The sequence below is a fragment of the Pelophylax lessonae genome (genome assembly GCF_965119305.1).
Source record: "Pelophylax lessonae genome assembly, chromosome: 12".
NCBI lineage: Eukaryota > Metazoa > Chordata > Amphibia > Anura > Ranidae > Pelophylax > Pelophylax lessonae.
The window spans coordinates 73,206,026-73,226,720 of NC_138779.1; the positions used below are offsets into that span (position 1 = coordinate 73,206,026).

The 20,695-nt window shown below is 41.6% G+C and overlaps 1 protein-coding gene across 11 annotated transcripts in view; it reads right to left on the reverse strand.

Moving 5' to 3' along the window:
• The window catches only part of AGRN (agrin), a 704,390-nt gene that overhangs the window by 222,684 nt on the left and 461,011 nt on the right, over positions 1-20,695 (reverse strand). For all 11 annotated transcript variants that reach the window (XM_082274335.1, XM_082274327.1, XM_082274332.1 and 8 more), the window contains one exon: positions 8,110-8,334. In XM_082274335.1, coding sequence (XP_082130461.1) covers positions 8,110-8,334 — 225 coding nt within the window. The remainder of the gene's footprint in view (positions 1-8,109; positions 8,335-20,695) is intronic.

Sequence of the window (20,695 nt, forward strand, 5' to 3'; positions counted from 1 at the left end):
CTCAATTCCTTGGATATCTTTTTATATGCCTTTCCTGTTTTATACAGTTCAACTACCTTTTCCCGCAGATCCTTTGACAATTCTTTTGCTTTCCCAATGACTCAGAATGCAGAAACGTCAGTGCAGCACTGGATGAAAGATGCAAGGGGCATGAGTCCAGAAACTCATTGACCTTTTATACGCACACACTAATTACAAGCAAACAAATCACAGGTGAGGATGGTTACCTTTAATAGCCATTCAAACCCCTTTGTGTCAACTAATGTGCATGTTATCAGGACCAAAATCACCAGGGTATGTAAACTGTTGATCAGGGTCATTTGGGTAGTTTCTGTTTGTCATTAGGAAATGGCTTCAGCCAAACTCTAACCATGAGTGAAAGAAAGTTTTTGTGTCATCATTCATATTCTCAGGAAAAATGGCCAAGAAATCATAAATTCTGCCAGGGTATGTAAACGTATTAAGCACAACTGTAATGACTACCTCACTAAAGAGAATAGATTGCTGAACTGATGTTAGGTTATCTTATTTTGGATCGGTTTATAAATTAGGGATGAGAAAATAAGCTAAATATTTTATTGATTTTAGGCTTATTTTTAATAAAAGGAAGCTTGACTATGTGTCTCACAGCTTCACTGGAGGCTTTTTGGTTTCTTATTTCCCACCTCGCCATAACCTGTTGGGTTATACTTTATCCTTGGTCCTCAAGCCCTACTTCACAGAGGCCAGTATTTCCATGCACTGCACTGATGATGGCCAACAAGTGTGAAACAGCTGTATGCAGTTTGGAATAAATGGCTCTATATTATTAGGTTGCATTTGTGCTATACACAATCAGTTCTGAATGTAGAGTATAAAGAAATACATTTCCATCTACTATCCTACACTATGTAACACAAGGGGGGAGATTTACTAAAACTGGTGCACGCAAAATCTGGTGGTAATCAACCAGTTTCTTGTTTTTTTTGTCAAAGCTTAAATGGAGCTGAAGTTAGAAGCTGATCGGTTACTATGCACAGCTACACCAGATTCTGTGTACACCAGTTTTATTGCATTTCCCCTCGCAGATTTAGTGGATGGACTTTAATGCCCGCTTCACACTGCCGCAACTTTCATGCGACTTTGAAGCTGACATCCCAGCACAACTTGCATACAAATTCTTTAGCAGAAGTCAATGCAAGTCATGTCGAAGTCGGACCAAAAGTAATGCAGGAACCTTTTTCTAAGTCAGAGTGACTCAAGTTGCTCCTATTATAACGGTTTCATTGCACTAAATGGGGCGCGACTTCTGTTATAGTCAAAGCGCATATTGCATCAGTGTGAACCAGGGCTTATAATCCGTCTAGTAAGGCTGTAATCTAACATTCCTTTTAGATTTATAAAAATATAAAAATAACTTTATCAATACGACAACAGAAACAGATATTTATATTAATAAAAAAATCTGATTTCTCTGAAAAAATTTTTTTAATTGAAATGTTATTACATGTATAATTATAGCACTGCATGGACATGAATGAAAAGCATTATTATAAGGATGAACTTCTTCAGTCCATTAAAAAAAAAAAATTCCCATCACTTCCTGTCCTTACAGGAGGTGTGGGTAATAATCCCCCTAGTGAGGACACAGATGACAATAAAAACCAAACTTAAGAACACCGTGAAAGAAATATCTAGGTTATTGCTAACCTCACCTGAACTCTGGGCATAACAATGTTAATATATCTCCGATTTCATATTTTTTACTTACACATGCAGTGTGGCCTTGTATGTTCTCCTTTAACAAGCATATAAAATCACTATTTTATCGCCTTGTGGAAGCACTGCTGCACTTTTGGCCTTGGAGCTGACCCATCGTTTCTTGAGTTCAGCTTTAAGCCGGAATAGATATAGAATTAGGTTTTTTTAACTCTCCTTTGCTACACAAAGAATGGCAAATAAGTTAAAGGTGAAGATATGTTAGAACACCGAACTTGGAGCTTCCTATACTTCCATTGTAAAAACTAAAAAAGAAAAAGAATGGCTTCTACTAAATGTAACATTTTAATTGTCAATGTAATAATGGCAACAGCTAGTTTCTGACACCACGCAGCTATCGTTCAGTAAATGACTGAAGCTGAGAGCCCTTAATAGCTACAATTGTGATAATTACAACAATACATAAATAGAGTATTTTGCATATTTATAGGTGAGAATGAATCCTCTCAAGATTTTCAGACAGAGACCTAAATTGTCCACTTTCTGCTACAGGAGAATGCACAGCATCATAGAAAAAGGTGTTGCCTGCTTTTATTCTGCAGTTCTAAAAGCACACTTACCGGTGCACAAATCGATTGCAAAGTGGGAATGCTGGCTTCCATTTGAATGTTTCCCAACCACATAAGTGTCATTTCACTCAGCAAATACTTTCTTTGTGTCAGAAATGCTTCTATTCAGGCAGTGACAGTGTCAGGAAGATATTGATTTTTACAGATGTAGACTTCAGTGTTGTGTAGACTCGGAAGCGTATTGTGTAGCAAAGAATGGCCCATTTACTCACATATAGAGCTTCCCTAGGAAACATCTCTTCCTGAACCTTCAGCTTGTGGTTCAAAGACTTAAATGCATCCTCTTACAGTTAGAAATTAGGTTAGCACCCACGGACCAATATGGGCAAAGAATGCAAGTGCTAAAAAATGGGATTTTTGACTTCATGTAAAATCCATTTCTCTGATGCTCATTAATGGACACAGCTCCTGATCTTCGTGACCATTTTGTCATACTGCCCCCTACAGGAGAAGGACACTAGGAAAAAAAAGAACCTGGCTATGCCTATGGGCAGTCCCAGGGGGTATACTCCCTCTTTTTGCTATAGTTACTCAGTTTTGTTACAAGCAGTGTCCTAAAGATGATCAGTCCAATGATCCAGGCACAGTCTGATCGCTCTGAGTTTCAAGACAATCGGTCCAGATCCCCATAGCAGAATTTTTGCTGAGGATGCCTCCCCAGTGGGAGAGGCTGGCATACGTGGTGACCACTGTCTAATACAAGGGGAGGAAGGATTTGCCCGGCCAAAGTACCGGAGAGCAAAGCCACCATATCAGGGACTCCTTTGTTTTCTGGCTCCAGTTCAGAGTCAGACCCAGATAGTCCAGCTTCGTGGACAGAATCAGACCAGGCTTTTAAAATTTCAGAATCCAGCCGAACTTCCGCAAAAGGTCGTATGCCGTTTTCCACCAGAGCAATAGGATACTCCGCTCGCAGAAAGAGGTCGTCCAGTAGCCCAGTACCGCAATCCCCCGTTGGCGTAACAATGCTAACACCGGGACTAACACTTTTGTGAAGCGTCAAGGAGCAGAGGCGAGACCAAAGGGTAACGCCACAAACTGATAATGCTCTTCTCCCATGGCAAATTGGAGGAAGCGCTGGTGATTGGCACATATTGAAATGTGAAGATAAGCATCCTTGATGTCGACAGAGACAAGAAAATTCCCTCTGATGCAGGGATACCACCACCATGCGAATGGACTCCATCCTAAACTTCTGTACCCGCACAAAGCAGTTAAGTGCCTTGAGGTCCAGGATTGGATGCACCTTGCCTTCCGGGAACTGCATTCCTGGGAACTGTAAACAGGTTTGAGTAAAAACCCTGAAAATGTTCTGAAGTCGGAACCAGGACTATGACCCCTTGAAGTAACATGTCTTGTACTGCCCTAAACAGGCCCTGTAAGCGGTTCAGGGAAAGTCGCAAGTTGGAAGGAAAGAACCTTGCCGGGGGACAAGAGTGAAGCTTGATCTTGTAGTCAGAACGAATGACTTTGTGGATCCACTTGTCTTGTACCAGGGAAGTCCACAGGTCCGGACACCAGTGAAGACGTCCCCCCACCCCTAATACGGGTGAGGGTGCACCTTCATGCTGAAGGAGCCTTGTCCATGGGTCTGGAGAAGTCCGCTCTTGGCTTGCCAGGCCAGGTTAGTTTGGATCCTCCAGAGGAGGCCCTGAAAGGCTTCGAGCTCCTGTCAGTCGACCCTATAGGAAGAAAAAACTTCCTTTGAGCCGAGGAGGGCCCACGTCTACGACAAGGTTCCTTTCCCTCAGTAGCCTGCAGAAGAAAAGTACTCTTTCCCCCTGTGACACCTCTAATGATGTCAGCCAGGGTAGCCTCAACAGACGATCCCCTTGAAAGGGGAGATCAGTCAAGACCTTTTAGAAGTCTGGTCCGAAGACCAGCATTTGTGCCAACAGACATGCCGAAGGACCACTGCCAGAACCGAGAGCCGAGCCACTAGAGGAGCCGCATCCAAAGAGGCATCACAGATAAACTTCAGCTCAGCAAAGGCAGGGGGGAGCTGTTCTCCCTCCAGGTCACAGCGTAAAAGCTCAGCCCACTCGGTCAGTTTGTGACACCAGGGCAATGATGAATACGGGCCTCAGTGCCAAACAAGCCAGTATGTAAATATTGCGGGCCACAGCCTCCGCCTTCATATCAGCCAAATCCTTAAAGGCAGGGGACTCTTCAACAGGGATCATGGTTGCCTTGTTTAATCTGGAACCCGGAGGGTCCACCACCAGTGGAACAATCCACTTCTTAATAAGGGACCCCTCATAGGGGGTAACGCCTAATAAATTGCTTAGGGACCCCAAGGGGACGGTTTGGTCATCCCCACTCTTTAACGACAATTCTGTCAAAATAGGCGGGCAAAGGAAACACCATTGCTGTTCTGGATGGCTTGTGAGTGCCAAAGGGAACCTGCACCTCCGTCCCAGCTGCGTCCTCCATCTTCAAGGTCTTACGCAAAGATACAAGCAGTGCTTCCACCAGCGCCTTTTCGTGCGCGGTTGCAGATGTGGAGGAATTATCCTCACTATCTGAGGACACCGGACGCGTGGTCGTAGACCCAAGCGTGACCCACGTCAGTGCGGCCTAATCAGATTCAGGAACTGATGAGACAGATGAGGCAGGGGAAGGCGGAGGGTGCTTTTTGATAGCCCATCGCCCAAAAGCCATCTACACCCGGGACACAAAGGACTCCAAAGGAGATGTTCCCAGAAGACTCCAAGAGTCACAAAAAGTGTAAAACACTGCAAAGGGACAACTCCACTGCTATGGCAGCACCACCCGGTCGCCAGGCACAAAGCAAAAAGTGATCCTCAGCAGAAACAGGTACCTGCAGCCACCAGGATAATCTGCACTCAGGAAGTGAAAAGATCCAGGAGTCAGCACCAGGGGAAGAAGAGGGGCTCCCACCGCCGATATCGCCGCCCACAGGGCTCCACTGTCCTGGCTGCCGCTGTTGTCAATGGCAAACCACGGCAAAAAGGGCCACCGGACTACACAAACATGGCCGCTGTGCATAAAAACACACAGGCTACAGCAAAATGGCGGCCCGGCGCAGCACCATGAGGCTCCCAGGGACCTGGGGATCAGACCATCCCAAGGAGGGGCCCAAGTCTGCCTCAAAACCCTCCAGGGGGAGAGGGGGGACATCTAATCACCATACCAGGAACCAGGCAGACACTGCTCCAGACAGAACCCCTCTCCATCGAAATGGAGGGCTGGTGGCCAGGAGGAACGCTGCGACTCGGGCCGAGACCCAGTCGTATGCAACCTCGCGAGGCGTTTAACTCACAGGTCAGCCCTTGTCTGCTTGGACTATGTCATGGCCGACCTAGTGCAGAGCTGAGGTCTGCACGGGTTTGCTGGCCAGACTGGGGTGACCACTGGATCTAGATTATCAAGCCCGTCGCCCAGTCTGGCAGTTGATTGCAGATCTCACAGGAAAGAAACAGGAAAATGTATATCTAAAAAGAAAAAAATGCCAGGACCAGATATCCCAGCAAGGAACTAGGTCCTTACTCCTGTCTAGGCAGAAATAAACTGTGAGAAGGAGTATACCCCCTGGGACTGCCCATAGGCGTAGCCAGTATTTTTTTCTGCCAAGTGTCCTAATATTTCTGTCCAAAGGTTGGCCTCTATAGCTTGATGCAACTGCACAAAGAACACATTTATTTGATATATTTAATGGGTACAAGAACCTTTTTGGCAAAGGCTTTGATGCATGTAACTGAAATTCAAAGACTCATTTTTAGGGTTTTTTAACACACTGGAACAAACATACTCGATTGTGCTGTAGTGGCAATCTTTTGTGGCCTATTAAATGTACATCCACTATCTGCTGCAGTTAGAAACTCTACAGAAGCACAGGATGGAAAGGATAATCTCACATCTCATCTGTTACTATTATACCTATCAATTAAAGCACTACTCAACTTCCATGATGGCCAGAGCAACATCGCAAGTCTTTTCCACTGAATGCATTTATTAGGTGTGTGGTATGAATGTTGGGTTATTTAAAGACATAACTGGGCATAGACCCCATAGCACATAAAAAATACTGTATATTGTTTCACCATATGTCAACGAACAATAAAATCTAAGTGAAAACTCTCTAATGCTCAGGTAAAACCGTGCAAATGGGCCCTAAAAAGTACAGAAAGATAACTGTCAGAATATACCAATCTGATGCTGCCTCTGCCACACAGAGCCTTCTGCAGCCCAAAGTCACTATTTGCATAAGAATAGGCAAACCCACCTAACACCCTTCCCAACATGATAATGCTGATCCTAGCATTTCAAGATGGGGAGGGGTGTGCTTTTCTATCACTACACAGAAGTGAAGAAACTGCAGTGAAACTACAGAATGTACAGTATGTAGAGAGAACTTATTGTAGAAGGTGTAGTAAGCATGCTTTACAATTCATACTTGGCATGAATTCATGAAAACAAGTCAACATTATCAAATCACATTAATATTCTAAGTAAAAACTTTCTACCTAGGCTAAATTATTGAGGTCTCTGGCTAAGTAAAAACTTCCTACCTAGGCTAAATTATTGCGGTCTCTGGCTACCAGGGGCAAAGTAAGTATTTTATGTTATATTAGAGACTACAGAGGGTCTTATTGATTTCAGTCAGACAGAACCTGTACAGCAGACTTGCAGTGAGATAAAAGGGTCTGCATAAAGTATGGCTTGAAAGTGTAACAAGCAAGTCTGGCAGCCCCACAAACACACAAACTATGCATTTAAAGAAAGTTTTAGAAATTATAACACAACTTGATAAGAGCATTTGTGTTACTAAAGGTCGTTTGTTTTTTTTAACTTGTTTTTTTTTTTAATAAAATAATAAGCAACTCCCCTGCTCTGTGCAATGGTATTGCACAGAGCGGCCCGAATGCTGCTTTTCTGGGTTCCCCCAGTCTTAGTTCCCCCACTTCCACAGTACTGGCATAGCCCCATCCCTGCTTCCTTCTCACTGCATTTGACTGACAGCTGCTGCTGGAGTCCCTGTGTGAGGAGGAGGAGAGGGAAGAAGAGATGTAGCTGTGCACAGCACTGGATCTCTTCACCCCTTTCTTCCTCTTTACACAGGGAAGGGGAAGGACAGAATAAGATAAAACATTGTTTTATTTTAATGCAGGGAATGCATTAAGGTAAAAAATGCTTTGGCTTTAGAACCACTTTAAATCGAAGCTGAATTACTCGTTATGATACAATGATCCTTGTGATCTTCCAGGTCCTGTGCTGAGTGGGTTGGTCACTCAAAATGGACACCATTCAGGGAATGCCTTGAATTTTTCTTTATCAATACAAAGCACTCTGTGATTGGATGAGGTGGAGGGGTGGGAAGGGGCGCTTACCTCACAATCTCCACCTCATCCAATCAGAGAATACCTTGTATTAATTGAGAAAAATACAAGGCGTTCTCTGAATGGTACCTGTGCTGAGCAAGTGACCCCCAGTGTGTACTATGCAGCAGGGCAGCAACAGGCAACAGGAAGACAGTGAGGATCACGGGAGTAGCAGGCAATAATTTGGCGTGTATCCTGGGAATTTTTTAAAAACAGGTGCAGGGGGAAAAAAAAAAACACTGATTTCAACCATTAGAAAGAAGAAACTTTGATTCACCACTAAGCTCCTTTAACATTAAACTGCTCCTAACACATTGCAGAGAGGAATCTAAAGCTCCAAAAGAACACTTATTTATAAAGGTTTGCTTGATAAATGTTTCAGCCTAGGCACAATTGTATTACAGTCACACTTTTCTACACAAACTTTTTCCATTACTTACCCTGAGCCTGGCACTGCCCTGAGCGCACCTTTATTAGTTCTATCCCTTTGATGGCTCCAGTCCTGGTCATTACACACTCATTATCATAAGTCACCCCATCGTCAGCACAAACCGGTTCCTTGCGGGATGGGCAGTTCTCGGGTCGGGAAAGCATGTCCAATCTTCGTGTGCGTGGGTTCACTCGGCATACTCTGTTCATATCATTTAGGGCACTCTTGCAAGGGTCTTTCAACATACAAGGCAAAGAAGGAGAGTCGTTAGAACAGTGCTCTCTACAACAAACACAGTCAGTTTGATATTATATCAGGCAATACATTTTTTTATTTTTTTAATATGGCAAAGGCAACTAGCACCATATAACCTCTGACAGCCAACCATTGTACTAAATAATGATTCTTACACATATGAATTGTGGCAGAGGCAACCAGACACTAGAAGAAACTGTAGAGGTTGCTTAGGGCTACCAATTAGAATTCAGTTGTTGTCTAGTGCATGATAAAAATAAGAGATAGCACCTGAGTGTGGGACTTTATTTACCATAAAGCCCCGTACACATGGGTCGACTACAGGCAGTTTCAGTCGGTTCAATAGAAAATCGGCTGACATTCAGGCCGTATGTACAGCAGCCAGCCCCGCTTTTGTCGAAAGGGCATGACCAAAAGAGGTCAACTGATCGGCATCCGATCATTGCTCTCAGTCAATGATTGAGAGAGCTGACCGGTGTGTTCTGGAAAGGGAAGCAGTCCCCCTGTCACAAAAGCTCAAAAACTGCAGCTGCTGACTTTTAAAAAACAGCCATTCACCTGTCCCATGATCCGGCGGTGTGCTCACCCCGGTTGGTTTTCTTTTCTCGGTGCCAGCATCTTCACTATGGGCACCCAACTGTGACAGCTTTCAGCTTCACAGCTGGGTGCCCACTGCGCATACATGAGTAGTGCTGTGCATCAGAAATGGTGGATGCAATCTTCTGGGACCTGTCACGTGTCCCTGAACACTGCAGGGTGGGAGAAAGGGAGGAGAACTTTTGCTCCGATCGCCTAGGTGGTGGGAGCTGGTATCTGTGAAAATTGGGTACCCACTCCTCAAACGTGCCAACTCTTCAAGAGGAGAAGAGGACGAGTCCTTAATGTGCAACTTCCCCATTTGGGTGGAGTTCTGCTTTAGGATACTTGTGGAGCAATGCCTAGGGCAGCTAAAACAAAATCTGTAAAAAAAAAAATGTTTTTTTGTTTTTTTCCACTGTACTGCTGTGTTCTTTCCCTTTTAAGGAAACTATAGGATAGCTTTATTAGGAAAATCTTCATTTTAGTAAAATAAATGTTTATTAATCACCACATTAAAACAATACTTTCATAAACAAATAAATATAAAACCAACACACACACCAAAAAAAACGCATGTTATTATGTTATTAATTTAATTATAAGGGTACAACACAACTTCATAACTCTACCCTTCCAAGCTGAAGTAAACCATACAGTATATTGAAAGAGAAACCCCCTTAGGTTGTGGGACTTTAAGGGTAACAGTAAAGGCTCTCATAAGAGAAATTTTAACGTGAAGTTATTATAAAATTATTTATTTTGTAAAGTTGTGGTTGTAACAGACAATCATCATAAACTGTACATGTTTGAGTCATAGAATCAAAAAAGCATGAATGATACAATACAGTTGTAGGTACATAGCAGAGTCCAACGCGTTTCAAACTGTTTGTTTTAGTACAAAAATCTTCCTCAGGGAGTCTGCATATGTTCCTGAAATACATGGTCAAATGTAAGTTCCAAGAAACAGAATATATCTAAACATTTTACAGTGAAAACTTTTTTATACATGTAAAAAATATATTATTAGCATCTGCGACCACATGTTGCCCTTAAAGAGGTCCTGGAAAGCCTCATGCTGGTCCAGGATACTCCTAGAGAGGAAACCTACTCCCAAAGATTGAAAAGGAAAAAAGGAAAAAAGGGGGGGGGAAAAAGGGGGGAAAAAAGGGGGAAGAAGAGGAAGGGGGAAAAGACAAAAAGAAAAAGAAAAAAGAGGGAAAGGGGGGGAAAAAAGAAAAAGAAAAAGAAAAAGAAAAGAAAAGGGGGAAGGATGAAAAGACCCCTTGTGTTAAAAGGACATACCTGCAAAACAGTAGAGCCCAAAAGAAGGTTCCCCTTCGGGGGGATTTGGAACTCCCATGCGTTGAGAGCTAGAGTCAGGTATAAGGATTTATTTTGTATCTGAAACAGTGAGTATATTTACAACTGTCAGAGATCCAAGGTTAATGTAAGTATGTATATAAACATTATTACAGAGAATATTCATGTAAAATTCACCTGTTGTGATGATTTTCATGTAGACATATAAAGAGGGGAAAAAAGAGAAAACGAAACCAGGAAAAATAGGGAAAAAAGGGGGAAAAAAGCTAATTTTTCCCAGGAAAATATTATCTTCCGATGTATATATCTCTTGGATTTATTGAAGTGGGATCCTATCAGGGGAAAAGGAGATATATCTTTTCAGCTTTGGTAGATCAGGATAATGTATATATTATATTTAAGTAATATGATTAGAATAGCTCTTACCTCACTAATTTATTGGAGGGTGTGGGGTATCTCATCAGTTTCCAAGAGTTTTCGGGAGACCTATATCTTCCCAAAGGGAATATAAGTCCTTGCCTGAAAGGTATAGGACAAGGATAATATGCCTATATCGGTATACATTTTGCATATCTTATTATTAGTTAAAAGTAGGTATTCCACCTGAGACGATCATACCATTCTGATTGGAGCCTGTCGTCACCGTATCCAATGAGGACAGCAACATATCATCCTATGAGATATAGGATGTGATCTAAGATTACTCGTCCTATGAATCCTGATAGTCACATAGAGAAAAAAATAAAAATAAGATAAAACCCTCTTGTAATAAGTTGCCTTCATAGTTAAGAAAAAAGTTTTTGGTTATATAGGTCTCCTCCAGAGTACTCACTGTTATGTATGGATATCGGCGCAATAGGCGTTCGGTGTTGCATCGGAGAGATAGCTCTCCGTTCTGGCTCTCGGCGTCCCCTTAAGTACCCAAGTGTCCAGAGTCTCGTGGTGATTCTCGCGGGAGTTTTGTAAGTAGTTACGTCATATCCGTCTTTTACCACCGGAAGTTCCCCGGACTGGCGGTGACATCACATCCGCCCAAATCAAAGGCTCCGACGTGTGTCATTTCCGCCTGAAATGCCCGGAGATTATTCCGCTGGACTGGCGGTGACGTCATATCCGCCCTTTTCTCTAATAGACTCCGCTAATATGTCCGCCTAAGTTGTAGCGGTATAGTCATGCGGTAGATACATAGAGGGGGGATAATTTTAATTAATTTTAATTTTTAATTGAAGGTGAAATAAACATTGTGAATGGAATAAATAATACCTATCTATATTGTATATGGAGACTACTAGTGGACACTTGTTTTAAAGAAAGGGGAAATCTGTAGAAGATAACGCCCCAGGCACGGGTGATGCGTATATCCCCTGGAAAAGATTGACCAGGGGTTTCAGGATGAGACATATGGAGCATAGCAACCAAATGTTAACGTCCCGGAAACGCTTGTTTCTCCAGATGTTTGAGGGGCCTAATGGTGGTCCCCATAGGAGATGTCTCACCCGTGCCGGGCTCTCATTTGCAGGGGAGCCCCCCGAGGGGAAAAAGAAAAAAAAGGGGATGATATAAATGCCATGTTGGTGTCAATTACATGGACAGGGATACAAGTTGGCTGGTAGGCCTACACAATGGGAAGAAAGAAAGAGATAACAGAGTCTAGAAAAGGGGGGGTTTTTTCAAAAAGAGGGAAAGGAAAAGCCTCTAGTGCACAGGAGAGGGGGGGCAGGGGGGGCAAAAATTCCCCAATCAGGGGATATTTGCACAGAGAAGACCCAAAACCGGTCTGTAGTTGTAAACCCACCCTCAGCATTGACCTGTGACAAAAGGAAAAAATGTTAGTCGCAGAATGCATCACATATTTATTTTGGACAATTTAAATGTATATCCAGTTTAGGATATAATAGTATATTAGTAATGTTAATGATTTTGTGACCCACTTAGAGATCTGATATCTCATAAAATTTTGTATCTTAGTACTATCACATAATCACGATGGGGGGAGGGGGGGGGGGGGGATGAGAGGGGGAGGGTTTTACAATGTCGTAATGGTCCTAGTTTGAATAAGGAGAAGGTATTTGAGATCTAAGTGAGAAATTTATCCACTTTTATATGAAGTGTGGAGTATATTTCCCAAAGGGAAAAAGGACATAGAGAGTAAGGACCCTCAGTCTGTCTTCCCCGAGGAAAATCCCTCTAGAAAAGGCCTATAACTTTCCGCCTCATTTAGGCCAGGGGGGGTGGTTGCCGCAAGCCTAGCAATCCAGCGCATTTCCCGCTGGAGTAGCTGCTTGTTCCAATCACCCCCCCTGGCCGGTATATGTACCCTTTCAAGGGCATAAAAAGTTACCTTGGGGGTTCTGTATTTGTGCGTAATTGCCATATGCCTACCAAGTGGTAGATAAAGGTCTCCAATATTGAGACTCTGCATATGCTTATTGATGCGTTTTCCTAGTTCTTGCTTGGTCTTCCCGACATAGAAGGCCTTACATTCGCAGCGCATCAAATACACGACCCCCTTAGTTTTACAATTTACAAAATGTCTGGGTTGAAAAATTTCACCATTGGGCAGTGTGGTTGTTTTGCATCTGACTATCACTTTGCATTGATCACATCTACCACAGGGGAATGTGCCTTTTTGTTGACATGGGTCCTCTCTATTGGGGCCTTTGTACTCGCTTTGTACTAGAGTATCTTTTATAGAGGTGGCTCTTCTGTATGTAATGGCTGGGGCTGGTGTCACTATATGTTGGAGGATAGGATCCTCCCTGAGTATAGCCCAATGTTTTTTTAGAATTCCATAGATATTCTCATGTTCAGTTGAATAATGAACAATGGGGATTATGAGAAGATGTGCTATAAACTTCTAAACAATACAACGTGTTATCAAAAAATTTCTGCCTCTATAGTCCAACAATTCAATAAAGAATACTATGCTATCATTGATGATGCCAGAACTACTGGCACCATTACTACAGAGATGTGGGAGTACATGAGGATATCACATCCACGTACTCCCACATTCTACTGTTTACCTAAAGTCCATAAAAACTTGAGAGATCCACCCGGCCGCCCCATAATATCGGGTAACGGTAGTATAACAGAAACTGCCAGCCGTGTTGTGGACGCCCACCTCAAACCCCATGTAATTGGTTTAACATCCCACACTAAAGACACTATTCATATGCTTCAAATTATAGAAAATGTTACCATTCCGTTGAACGCTATTCTAGTAACCATAGATGCAGAATGCCTCTATAATTCTATACCACATGACAAAGGCCTTTTGGCCATCAAAAATATTCTGCTACAAAGGGGACAACAAGAACCAAACTACAATAAATTTATTGTGGATTTGTTAAAATTTATCTTAGAACACAATGTGTTCTCTTTTCAAGGCTCCCACTACCTCCAGGTACAGGGAGTAGCAATGGGGACTTGCTGTGCCCCATCCTACGCGAACCTGTACCTGGGGGAGTGGGAGCATAAAATCATTACCAATGAAGACTTGTCGATGTACTCTTGCCACTTTCTTTTGTGGCAGAGATACATCGACGACATCTTCATGGTATGGGATGGCCCGGTGGATTTACTTAAAGAGTGTCTTACTAAACTGAATGAGAATAATATGAACTTATTTTTCACTATGAAGTATGACTTTAAATCTGTGGACTTCCTTGATATTACCATCATCAAAGAAGATGATGGTCAACTATCAACCACTTTATTCAGAAAAGCCACAGCTGGCAATACACTGCTTCATGCAGAAAGTTTTCATCCTCAACCCCTTAAGAGATCTATTCCATACTCACAATATTTAAGAATTAAAAGAAATTGTTCCTCTGAGAAAAACTTCAAAGAAAAGGCAAATAAATTGACACAGAGACTCTTAGAAAGGGGATATTCCAGATCATGTCTCAGGAAAAATTACAATAAAGTACAAATCTTAAAAAGACAGGACCTACTGTTCAAACCTCAGAAACAGGAAGAAATACCCCCCAGGAATCCACCAAGAATAATTTTAAATTATTCAACTGAACATGAGAATATCTATGGAATTCTAAAAAAACATTGGGCTATACTCAGGGAGGATCCTATCCTCCAACATATAGTGACACCAGCCCCAGCCATTACATACAGAAGAGCCACCTCTATAAAAGATACTCTAGTACAAAGCGAGTACAAAGGCCCCAATAGAGAGGACCCATGTCAACAAAAAGGCACATTCCCCTGTGGTAGATGTGATCAATGCAAAGTGATAGTCAGATGCAAAACAACCACACTGCCCAATGGTGAAATTTTTCAACCCAGACATTTTGTAAATTGTAAAACTAAGGGGGTCGTGTATTTGATGCGCTGCGAATGTAAGGCCTTCTATGTCGGGAAGACCAAGCAAGAACTAGGAAAACGCATCAATAAGCATATGCAGAGTCTCAATATTGGAGACCTTTATCTACCACTTGGTAGGCATATGGCAATTACGCACAAATACAGAACCCCCAAGGTAACTTTTTATGCCCTTGAAAGGGTACATATACCGGCCAGGGGGGGTGATTGGAACAAGCAGCTACTCCAGCGGGAAATGCGCTGGATTGCTAGGCTTGCGGCAACCACCCCCCCTGGCCTAAATGAGGCGGAAAGTTATAGGCCTTTTCTAGAGGGATTTTCCTCGGGGAAGACAGACTGAGGGTCCTTACTCTCTATGTCCTTTTTCCCTTTGGGAAATATACTCCACACTTCATATAAAAGTGGATAAATTTCTCACTTAGATCTCAAATACCTTCTCCTTATTCAAACTAGGACCATTACGACATTGTAAAACCCTCCCCCTCTCATCCCCCCCCCCCCTCCCCCCATCGTGATTATGTGATAGTACTAAGATACAAAATTTTATGAGATATCAGATCTCTAAGTGGGTCACAAAATCATTAACATTACTAATATACTATTATATCCTAAACTGGATATACATTTAAATTGTCCAAAATAAATATGTGATGCATTCTGCGACTAACATTTTTTCCTTTTGTCACAGGTCAATGCTGAGGGTGCGTTTACAACTACAGACCGGTTTTGGGTCTTCTCTGTGCAAATATCCCCTGATTGGGGAATTTTTGCCCCCCCTGCCCCCCCTCTCCTGTGCACTAGAGGCTTTTCCTTTCCCTCTTTTTGAAAAAACCCCCCCTTTTCTAGACTCTGTTATCTCTTTCTTTCTTCCCATTGTGTAGGCCTACCAGCCAACTTGTATCCCTGTCCATGTAATTGACACCAACATGGCATTTATATCATCCCCTTTTTTTTCTTTTTCCCCTCGGGGGGCTCCCCTGCAAATGAGAGCCCGGCACGGGTGAGACATCTCCTATGGGGACCACCATTAGGCCCCTCAAACATCTGGAGAAACAAGCGTTTCCGGGACGTTAACATTTGGTTGCTATGCTCCATATGTCTCATCCTGAAACCCCTGGTCAATCTTTTCCAGGGGATATACGCATCACCCGTGCCTGGGGCGTTATCTTCTACAGATTTCCCCTTTCTTTAAAACAAGTGTCCACTAGTAGTCTCCATATACAATATAGATAGGTATTATTTATTCCATTCACAATGTTTATTTCACCTTCAATTAAAAATTAAAATTAATTAAAATTATCCCCCCTCTATGTATCTACCGCATGACTATACCGCTACAACTTAGGCGGACATATTAGCGGAGTCTATTAGAGAAAAGGGCGGATATGACGTCACCGCCAGTCCAGCGGAATAATCTCCGGGCATTTCAGGCGGAAATGACACACGTCGGAGCCTTTGATTTGGGCGGATGTGATGTCACCGCCAGTCCGGGGAACTTCCGGTGGTAAAAGACGGATATGACGTAACTACTTACAAAACTCCCGCGAGAATCACCACGAGACTCTGGACACTTGGGTACTTAAGGGGACGCCGAGAGCCAGAACGGAGAGCTATCTCTCCGATGCAACACCGAACGCCTATTGCGCCGATATCCATACATAACAGTGAGTACTCTGGAGGAGACCTATATAACCAAAAACTTTTTTCTTAACTATGAAGGCAACTTATTACAAGAGGGTTTTATCTTATTTTTATTTTTTTCTCTATGTGACTATCAGGATTCATAGGACGAGTAATCTTAGATCACATCCTATATCTCATAGGATGATATGTTGCTGTCCTCATTGGATACGGTGACGACAGGCTCCAATCAGAACGGTATGATCGTCTCAGGTGGAATACCTACTTTTAACTAATAATAAGATATGCAAAATGTATACCGATATAGGCATATTATCCTTGTCCTATACCTTTCAGGCAAGGACTTATATTCCCTTTGGGAAGATATAGGTCTCCCGAAAACTCTTGGAAACTGATGAGATACCCCACACCCTCCAATAAATTAGTGAGGTAAGAGCTATTCTAATCATATTACTTAAATATAATATATACATTATCCTGATCTACCAAAGCTGAAAAGATATATCTCCTTTTCCCCTGATAGGATCCCACTTCAATAAATCCAAGAGATATATACATCGGAAGATAATATTTTCCTGGGAAAAATTAGCTTTTTTCCCCCTTTTTTCCCTATTTTTCCTGGTTTCGTTTTCTCTTTTTTCCCCTCTTTATATGTCTACATGAAAATCATCATAACAGGTGAATTTTACATGAATATTCTCTGTAATAATGTTTATATACATACTTACATTAACCTTGGATCTCTGACAGTTGTAAATATACTCACTGTTTCAGATACAAAATAAATCCTTATACCTGACTCTAGCTCTCAACGCATGGGAGTTCCAAATCCCCCCGAAGGGGAACCTTCTTTTGGGCTCTACTGTTTTGCAGGTATGTCCTTTTAACACAAGGGGTCTTTTCATCCTTCCCCCTTTTCTTTTCTTTTTCTTTTTCTTTTTCTTTTTTCCCCCCCTTTCCCTCTTTTTTCTTTTTCTTTTTGTCTTTTCCCCCTTCCTCTTCTTCCCCCTTTTTTCCCCCCTTTTTCCCCCCCCCTTTTTTCCTTTTTTCCTTTTCAATCTTTGGGAGTAGGTTTCCTCTCTAGGAGTATCCTGGACCAGCATGAGGCTTTCCAGGACCTCTTTAAGGGCAACATGTGGTCGCAGATGCTAATAATATATTTTTTACATGTATAAAAAAGTTTTCACTGTAAAATGTTTAGATATATTCTGTTTCTTGGAACTTACATTTGACCATGTATTTCAGGAACATATGCAGACTCCCTGAGGAAGATTTTTGTACTAAAACAAACAGTTTGAAACGCGTTGGACTCTGCTATGTACCTACAACTGTATTGTATCATTCATGCTTTTTTGATTCTATGACTCAAACATGTACAGTTTATGATGATTGTCTGTTACAACCACAACTTTACAAAATAAATAATTTTATAATAACTTCACGTTAAAATTTCTCTTATGAGAGCCTTTACTGTTACCCTTAAAGTCCCACAACCTAAGGGGGTTTCTCTTTCAATTTATGACGGGATTATGGTAACCAATTACCTGGTAGCTATCTATATCATTTTACACTTTACGTTTCGGGTGGATAACACACCCTACCCCCACCTTTTTAGATAACTACCTGGTAACCCACTTTTTTGAGATTAATTAATTTACTAGTTTTCTTACATTTTAAAAGGGCTAAGGTGGGAAATAGTTTCCATAATAGATTTCCCCTATATACCCTCTATCAGGCTATCTATATAGCCTGCCCTATACCGCATCTTCAAGATGGGAGGGTCTCAGGGGGATGGATGGGAGGAGTTAATGTCAGGTATTGAGAGCAAATTCCAACAAAAGGAACAAATAGAATCAGATATCTACACTCTATTTTCTACTCTAAAAAGATTTTTAGAAAAAAAGTCAGCGCTACACTGGCATATTAAAACATTCGATAAATATGTGAAGGAAGGTCTGAATCCTCTAGGATTGAGGATTCAGATCTTCCCAACGTTGGAAAATATTTCGCAGGAATTGAAACAAGATTGGGAGAGGATTCTTAATGAATGCTCAAGAAATTTAATGGTTCTTCTCCAAACGGAATATTTAAAACAATTGAAACATATAGAATCAGAGGTTTCTACTATTAATAAACAACTTACTCCTTTAAAAACATCTCCTCTTTATATAGAACAAGAGGTAAAACTAAAAACTTACCTGGAGGACTATAACAGAATAATATTACAAAGAAAGGAGAAAAAATACTGGAGAGATCGGATAGCCTTTAATGAAGGTAAAGCATATAAATGGAAGTCAGGACAGCGGAATACAAGACGCAGAAATGAATACAAGAGGAGTGATTATCATTCCTCTGACTCATCTGCCTCTAATTCCTCTCAATCTAACTCACGTGGTCGTCCTCGAGCGGACTATCCACAAATGAGAAAAAACAAAGATAAAACTAAGACTAAAACCAACACACCACGAGGACAAACATCACAATCTAGAAATAACGACGCTACAACTAGTGAAAATATGAGTGGCCCTAACGAGAACCAAGATCCTAGCGGATCACAACCTGAAGGGACGACAGGCAATAAAACTCAAGGCACGGTAAATAAGGGGATTTTTTTAGGGAAGCCTCACACGCGACTGGCAGTCAAAACACAAGCCAGCATGGACTCCTTTGCAGTAAAGATAACCGACAAAATCGATTAACCATTATAAACCTCTCTTCTCATATTCTAACCCAGGAGGAGGAGGATTTACTTAATTTAGGATTATCTTTCTGCCCAAGTCAGAAAACAGATAAATTTAGTGTCATTAAAGACATTAATCTTTTTGCAAGGGATATTTTTTTCAAAAGCAAATTTTTCAAACAAGCGGATAAAATGCAGAGACCTGACTCCAAATTAAAAGCGGCAGAATATCGAGCCCTCAGGGATTTAAATATTTTGTTACAGGAGAGTGGTTACGATGACCAAGAAATTTGGGAAAACCTCAGCAGTTCTTCTGATGAGGAATCCATACAAACACAAAAAAAGGATCCAGCTCCAACTAAAAAATTCAAGAAAAAATCTCCAAAATTTCCTCAATTAAATCAAAATCCCACAATAGCTTTGTTTGTGAGACAAGTCTCAAAAGATATCAACAAACTAAACGTCAACCCTACTATGGATAACCTCCTCCCAAACCAACGTAAAGCCCTTAAAACCCTCCAAAAAGATAATAACATCACCTTAAAACCAAGTGATAAGGGGGGGAACATTGTTCTAATGAACAATGGGGATTATGAGAAGATGTGCTATAAACTTCTAAACAATACAACGTGTTATCAAAAAATTTCTGCCTCTATAGTCCAACAATTCAATAAAGAATACTATGCTATCATTGATGATGCCAGAACTACTGGCACCATTACTACAGAGATGTGGGAGTACATGAGGATATCACATCCACGTACTCCCACATTCTACTGTTTACCTAAAGTCCATAAAAACTTGAGAGATCCACCCGGCCGCCCCATAATATCGGGTAACGGTAGTATAACAGAAACTGCCAGCCGTGTTGTGGACGCCCACCTCAAACCCCATGTAATTGGTTTAACATCCTACACTAAAGACACTATTCATATGCTTCAAATTATAGAAAATGTTACCATTCCGTTGAACGCTATTCTAGTAACCATAGATGCAGAATGCCTCTATAATTCTATACCACATGACAAAGGCCTTTTGGCCATCAAAAATATTCTGCTACAAAGGGGACAACAAGAACCAAACTACAATAAATTTATTGTGGATTTGTTAAAATTTATCTTAGAACACAATGTGTTCTCTTTTCAAGGCTCCCACTACCTCCAGGTACAGGGAGTAGCAATGGGGACTTGCTGTGCCCCATCCTACGCGAACCTGTACCTGGGGGAGTGGGAGCATAAAATCATTACCAATGAAGACTTGTCGATGTACTCTTGCCACTTTCTTTTGTGGCAGAGATACATCGACGACATCTTCATGGTATGGGATGGCCCGGTGGATTTACTTAAAGAGTGTCTTACTAAACTGAATGAGAATAATATGAACTTATTTTTCACTATGAAGTATGACTTTAAATCTGTGGACTTCCTTGATATTACCATCATCAAAGAAGATGATGGTCAACTATCAACCACTTTATTCAGAAAAGCCACAGCTGGCAATACACTGCTTCATGCAGAAAGTTTTCATCCTCAACCCCTTAAGAGATCTATTCCATACTCACAATATTTAAGAATTAAAAGAAATTGTTCCTCTGAGAAAAACTTCAAAGAAAAGGCAAATAAATTGACACAGAGACTCTTAGAAAGGGGATATTCCAGATCATGTCTCAGGAAAAATTACAATAAAGTACAAATCTTAAAAAGACAGGACCTACTGTTCAAACCTCAGAAACAGGAAGAAATACCCCCCAGGAATCCACCAACAATAATTTTAAATTATTCAA